This window comes from Mus pahari, chromosome 13 (genome assembly GCF_900095145.1).
Source record: "Mus pahari chromosome 13, PAHARI_EIJ_v1.1, whole genome shotgun sequence".
In the NCBI taxonomy this organism is placed as follows: domain Eukaryota; kingdom Metazoa; phylum Chordata; class Mammalia; order Rodentia; family Muridae; genus Mus; species Mus pahari.
Genome location: NC_034602.1, coordinates 67,589,375 through 67,595,954, shown reverse-complemented (window position 1 = coordinate 67,595,954; position 6,580 = coordinate 67,589,375). Strand labels below are relative to the sequence as shown.

The 6,580-nt window shown below is 41.5% G+C and overlaps 1 protein-coding gene across 1 annotated transcript in view; it reads right to left on the bottom strand.

Annotated features, from left to right (window-relative positions):
* Positions 1 to 6,580, bottom strand: part of Polr2b (RNA polymerase II subunit B) — a 40,359-nt gene that overhangs the window by 8,940 nt on the left and 24,839 nt on the right. Inside the window, exons 14-18 of the mRNA XM_021210229.2 lie at positions 6,155 to 6,309; positions 4,941 to 5,139; positions 4,069 to 4,237; positions 1,319 to 1,415; positions 294 to 388 (exon numbers count right to left, since the gene is read on the bottom strand). Of these exons, the coding sequence (XP_021065888.1) occupies positions 294 to 388; positions 1,319 to 1,415; positions 4,069 to 4,237; positions 4,941 to 5,139; positions 6,155 to 6,309 (715 nt within the window). The remainder of the gene's footprint in view (positions 1 to 293; positions 389 to 1,318; positions 1,416 to 4,068; positions 4,238 to 4,940; positions 5,140 to 6,154; positions 6,310 to 6,580) is intronic.

Below are 6,580 nucleotides of genomic sequence, written 5' to 3'. Positions count from 1 at the left end.
GCAACCACATGGTGGCTCACAACCATCTGTAACAAGATCTGGCGCCCTCTTCTGGAGTGTCTGAAGACAGCTACAGTGTACTTACATATAATAAAGAGGAAGTCACTCTAAAAAAAAAAAAAAAATTCTACAAAGGTCATTATGAACTGTTATGCTAAAACAGCTTACGTCAGAGCTGACCACCCAGAGCTGATCTTCCTGCACCTATGAATGAGCTCACTGTGGCTTTCATGCTGACACTGAAGAATGCTACTAATAAGTCCTGAACCCCAGCAGATGTCGCTGGCTCTTACCCTGGCATGTTTCACGTGTAGGCTTCTCAAACACTTCTTCTTGATCAAATCCTTTCTTAGACTCTTGTTCTTTGTATGATCGGTAGAAAACAGACCTAAAAACAGTTCCAAAGGTGATTTATATTTTCTTTCAGTAAAATGGCTTAGATTACAGCAATGGTGTCTGGCTTAACTGATCTGAGAGACAATTTGAACCGCAAAACAGGCACGAGGGTCACTATGTACTAGGGTCAAGGTTCAGTTTAAATGGACTTTACATGTAGCATCTGACTCACAACTGTAAACCCTTGGCACCGCACATGAGACGGGGACCCAGGTAACAAGTCCAGCCTCCTACTGACAGAAGTCCTCTCCTACCAGCCCCAAGCACGGCCTGCCTTCGTCTGCTCGAGTGTCCCCACTGAGGCATTTTTACATGAAGTTATGATGGCCACACTTCAGTCCTGGTGCTGCTTTATAGAATTATACAAGGAGAAAAGTTTCCCCTCTAAATCCTCCGTGTTTGAAAGAACCTTCTTATGCTACTACATATTTAAGATTAATCTTATTGTCAGTAAGAAAGAGAAAAATAGGAAGCCAAATGTGGTGGTGCACATTTGTAATCTCAAAACCCAGAAGACTGGGATGGAGGATTGCCGTGAATTCAAAGCCAGCCTGGACTACATTGTGAGTTCAAGGCCAGCCTGGACTACATAGTGAGACTGTCTCTAAAAACAAACAAGAATATAGATAAAGCACACCATAATTTTACCAGTAGTTATTTGAGTTCTATTTCTCTTTATTTCTTCCTTAGATGCTTCTGTATTATCCAAATGCAATTACATATTTGCTTACAACAGAAAAACATTTAAAATATCACATCTGAAAACCCAGAGACACAAGACTCACCGCCAATAGCTGCACGACCACCAGCCAGGTCTGCTTTTGGATTAGGGCAGTCAAGCTTATTCTTTAAAAACTTTATGGAAAAAAAAAAATACATTTCCACTACATTTGTGTTTCAACAAATATTACCAAAAGCTGACCTGAAAAAGCCTCGATCCACAGCTGAACGATTCATGATAACAGAGTCTTCTTGATTATAGCCCGTGTATGATGCAATGGCCACAATTGAGTTGATTCCTACAGTACATTCAAAACAAACAGTAAAGAACCATCTGGGAAGCAGGGAAACCTATCCTTTCATTGAAATCCATTTTCTTCCATTGTATTTGTCACAAACACTTGGATGTTTGTATCATGGAAACTGTTGCTGTCTCCTCCTCCCTGAACCTGTGTGTAAGGCAAGTGCTCTGCTAGCTTAACCCTGAAACCATCACTCTCAGTGAAGCCATCTTTACTACCAGTACTCCTCCATGTAACATGGTCTTCAGATCTTTACAGACACTCTGTGCCCTAAATAAACAAGCTTTACTGTTCTCATGACTCTAAGGTAAGAACATACGCCTCCAGAATGAATCAGCGACAAACTCAAGCCTCAGACCCTGGCTTCCTAATTTCTAATTTTAAATATGAAACCAACACCACCCTGCTGCTCTCTCCCCATGCCACCACAGTTGTGGCACCATCTTTCAGGCCACAATTAGTTCTTAGTAGCTGCTGCCCTAACTACTGTAACGGATATGAGGCTAGGTGTGGTGCCACAGGTCTACCACCTGACACTCAGGGGAGGCAAGGGTAGGAAGACCACCTTAGCTCAGGAATATGAAAACAGCCTGGGCAACATAGGACCATCCCATCTTCCTCCCAGGAAGGAGGAGGAGTGGGGAGAGGGAGGCAGAGAAAGGGGAGGTGGGGGAGGGAGGGAACAAGACAAAATAAAGAAGGTAAGCCCACACTATGGCATTTGCTGTACAAGTCTGGCAAACTAAGTCTGATCCCAGAACCTATATAAAAATGGGAAGAATCAACTCCACAAAACTGTTGTATGATCTGTATGTATGGCACGGCGTCCGTGCACAGTAATAATAAATAACAAGAGACTGACTCATTGTAAGGAATTATGAAGCCCACAGTTGTACTCCCAGCACTAAGGAAGTGTAAGTAGGAAACTCAGCCTATGGTATATAGTGACCCAACATTCTCCAAACAAACAAACAAACAAACAAACAAAAAAACAAAGAGGAAGGAGGAGGAAGAAGAAGATTGGTAACACATAATATAGTAAAGTAAAGCATTATAAAGTGTTCAAACTGAGGAAGACACTGGAAGACACAAATACCTCACAGTTCCATGAATCAGAAGGATTAATACTGTGGAGATAGGTATCCTACCATGGGAAAGCTACCAGATAGCAATTGCAGTCCTGAGCATAAAAATACTGCCTAACTTCAAAGTATACTACAGGCCAAAGTAACAAAACCAGCAAAAATCAGACACAGAGATCAATAAAATAAAACAGAGGACACATAACTACAGCACCTAATTTTTAATTTTTCTGTTTAAGACAGGGTCCGTTATGTAGATCAGGTTGATCTAGTACTCAATACGTAAGTCAGGTTGGCCTCAGACTGCAAGAGATCTGGAACCCTCTGCTCCTGCTTGGCTAACATCCCGCTAACCACCACCCGTAACTCCAGATCTGATACCTTCTTCTAGCCTCTGTGGGCACTGCATGCTTGTGGAATATGTACACACATACATGCAGGCAAGACATCACACACATAAAATAAGCACAAACAATTTTCAAATGATTCAAGGACCTTAACATAAGCCCCTAAGACTCAGAAATTGTGACAGGAAACTGTGGAGAGTTCACTTCACCATAAACATAGGCATGGTTTTCTGAATAGGAATCCAATCACTCAGGAAACATGGCCAATAATTCCCTGTTAAGGGAACTGTCAATCAAATGAAGAAACAGCCTACAGAATGGGAGAAAATCTTTGTGGGTCAACACCCAGCAGAGGATTTGAATCTAATCTTAAAAAAACAGAAACAAAAACAAACAAATATCAAGAAGCTAAGCAGAGTTCTTAAAGAGAGGAATACGATGGCTAGTAAACATTTTTAAGTGTTCAACATCATCACCCATGAACAAAACGTAGATTAGAGCCACTCTGAGATTCCCTCACACTCCAGTCAGAACGGCTACTCAGAGATCACAGGAGGAAATGCAGACCAGGATGTGAGAAAGAGGAGCCCTATTCACTGTTATCAGGAGTGCACCCTGGTGCAACCACTGTGGAAATTAGTGAGGTTTTTTAAAAAGCTGAAAGTGTAATATTATATTTTAATACCCCATGGAATTTCTGCTGCCCATATACTCATGGATGTGGGGGCATTCACTCAAGAAGAGAACTACCAATGGCCACACCCTTTCTTTGGGGAGCTGCCAACTCCAAGCCTTCACTTTTAAAACAATACTCAAACTGTTCAGGCTCTTTCCGCACGAGAACAAGCTTCAGTCACACATAATGATGCTCTGGCCACACTACACCAGCATAACCTAGTCCCACATCTCATGGGTTCACAAATGAAGGAAGGCCTTTGCTCAAATTCAAATTCAAATGCCCCCTTTACCAATATCATTCCTCCATAAAAGTGGCTCTACATTCCAAGAGGAATCAATCATTTTGACATTGTACTTGAATAGGACTTTATACCAAACATAACCCTTTCCACACATCCAGTTTTAATTCATTCCTGGTTCCCACATCTAAAGTCTGGAAAGCAGTCAGTGTTGTATGCGGTTTTTAATCTTCCCAAGCACTTCTCACTGCAGTGTCTTAAGCAAGGCAAAAATCGTAAAAAACAAAGAGCACCCTGAACATACCTGCTGGCAGCTCTCTGAACCGTAGATATTCCATAGACCGTGTAGTCACGAGGGGTTTCTGAGGATAGTAGAGAACATGGGCCAAGGTGTCCATTCGCACATGGAAGTTGGTGATATAAACTCCCATGGCCTGCTTGCCCATAGCAGACTGGTATGTGTTTCTAGGGGACTAATGGTAGAAACAGAAAGGAAAGACAATGAATATCTAATAACACATCAGAGAAATAATTGGTTAAAAAGTTTCTGGCCTTTTATTTTTCTCAGACAAATAATAACTACTTATGGTTCTCAAGAAAAACAAGAGCAAGTGCCGGGCATGGTGGCCCACGCCTTTAATCCCAGCACTTGGGAGGCAGAGGCAGGCAGATTTCTGAGTTTGAGGCCAAAAAAAAAAAAAAAAAAAAACCAAGAGCAAGCAACTGTGTGTGGTGGTCTAAATGGAAAACGCCCCTGTCTTGCCACTTGAACACATGGTTCCCAGTTGATGATGCTGTTTCTGGGGGGTTAGGAGAAGCACATCCCTGGGGACCAGCTTTGGGTTTCAAAGACACACGCCGTCCCCACCTTGCTCTCCCCTTCATGCTATTGGATAAGGACTAAGATAAGGATAAGAGCTTGCTATTCCCCTGCCTCTGCTCCTCCATCATGGACTCTTAAACCTCTGGAAGCAGAGCCCAAAATAAACTTGCATCTGTAAGTTGCCTTGGCTGTGGCATAGTATCACAGGAACAGAAAAGTAACTAATACACACACCACACAGCTGAGGCTGTCGTGCTCACACGCTCTGACAAGACTTCATAATAATTCCTAATACTGATTACTCCCCCTAATACTGAGTACTTTGCAAATCAGAAGACAGAAGTACGACCAACCTGGTTATGATCAGGAAAAGGAATAATAGATGCACAGACGCCAAGAATCATTGATGGGTGAATCTCACAGTGGGTGTAGGTGGAACAATAAGCTACTTCCTTCTCCTGCAAATCATCTGGAGTCATTGCAAGCATCACAGTCTCCTCTTCCAGGGTATCGATATACTCTACTACCCCACTGGCTACCAGATCCTGCCAACTAAAAAATTTCAGTTTCATGAGATACTTCAATACAAAGTCTACTGCTTTAAAAGTATTCCTATTTGTGTTTGTACTAATGTAGAAAGAATTCAAGCAGAGACATGACTGTTAATGTGAAAAGGCTACTGGACTATATATACCCTATTAGACTGCATCTACACTTGTGGGCCTGAAAGTGACTCAGCAGTTAAGATTACTGACTGCTCTTCCAGAAGTCCTGAGTTCAAATCCCAGCAACTCACAACCATCAGTGATAGGATCTGATGTGCTCTTCTGGTGTGTCTGAAGACAGCTACAGTGTACTCATATACATAAAATAAATAAATAATTCTTTTTAAAAAATCTATACTTGTGAAATAGGGACAAGAAGTAGGTAAAACACAAAATAAGGTATGGTAGAATACATATATCCACCTATTATTCATATGTACATGTGAAAAGGACATTATGAAAAAAAACATGGCAAAATCAGTAAACATGAATTGAGAGCACTCACTCGATTACTACACGTTACTTTACAATACACCTATGATATTATTTAGAGTAAAATTTGAAAGCAAGTTCATCTTTTCTATTAAATTTCTTATTTTTGCTAGGAGTGGTGGCACACTATCTATATTCTCTGTACTCAGGAAGTTGAGGCAAGAAGGTCATAAGCTCAAGGCCAGCCCTGGATTTCACTGTGTGTTCCAGGTCAGCCTGGCCTATACAGCAAGAATGTCCCCCTCAAAATATTAGTCACATTACACGTACTAAGTTCTGTACTACACAGGTTATTTATCATTGCATTTTAACACATCAAAAGACTTCACACTTCAATACAAATCCCACAAGTCCACTGTACAACCAATAACAAAAAACAAGAAAAATAAACATGGCTTCTCCCAGGGCCCTGATAACACGGTACACTGGAGGCTGTACAACCCTGTGACTACACTGAAAACAACTAAACTGCATACTTTCCGTCGCAGTTTTCTGACAACATGTATTTTGTTTCTCACCCACAATCTTACCTGTAGTTGTTATATTCCCTCTCTTTCAACTGGTCAATGTGTCTCTTCTTCAGAAGCAGCTTTTGCTTTTCCACAATCAGAAGGGGTCTGCAAATACGGCCTGCATCTGTATAGATCCGAATCTCCCGCTCTCGAATATCTCTGATCATAGAAACCTAGACATAAAAGACAAAACAATCTCGTGATTTTTTTTTTTTGGTATGATGACAATTCAGCTAAAAATACAAGTAGCTGGCCACTGTAGGATTTAATACCATCATTCAGGAAGCTGAAGGAGAGGATCAGCTGATCCTACAAGTTTAACACCAGCATAGACAAATTAGCAAAACTGCATCTCAAAAGGAAGAGCTGCAGAGGCTGCTCAGGGTTACAATCACTGCAGAGGCTGCTCAGTGTTATGGTCACTGCAGAGGCTGCTCAGGGTTA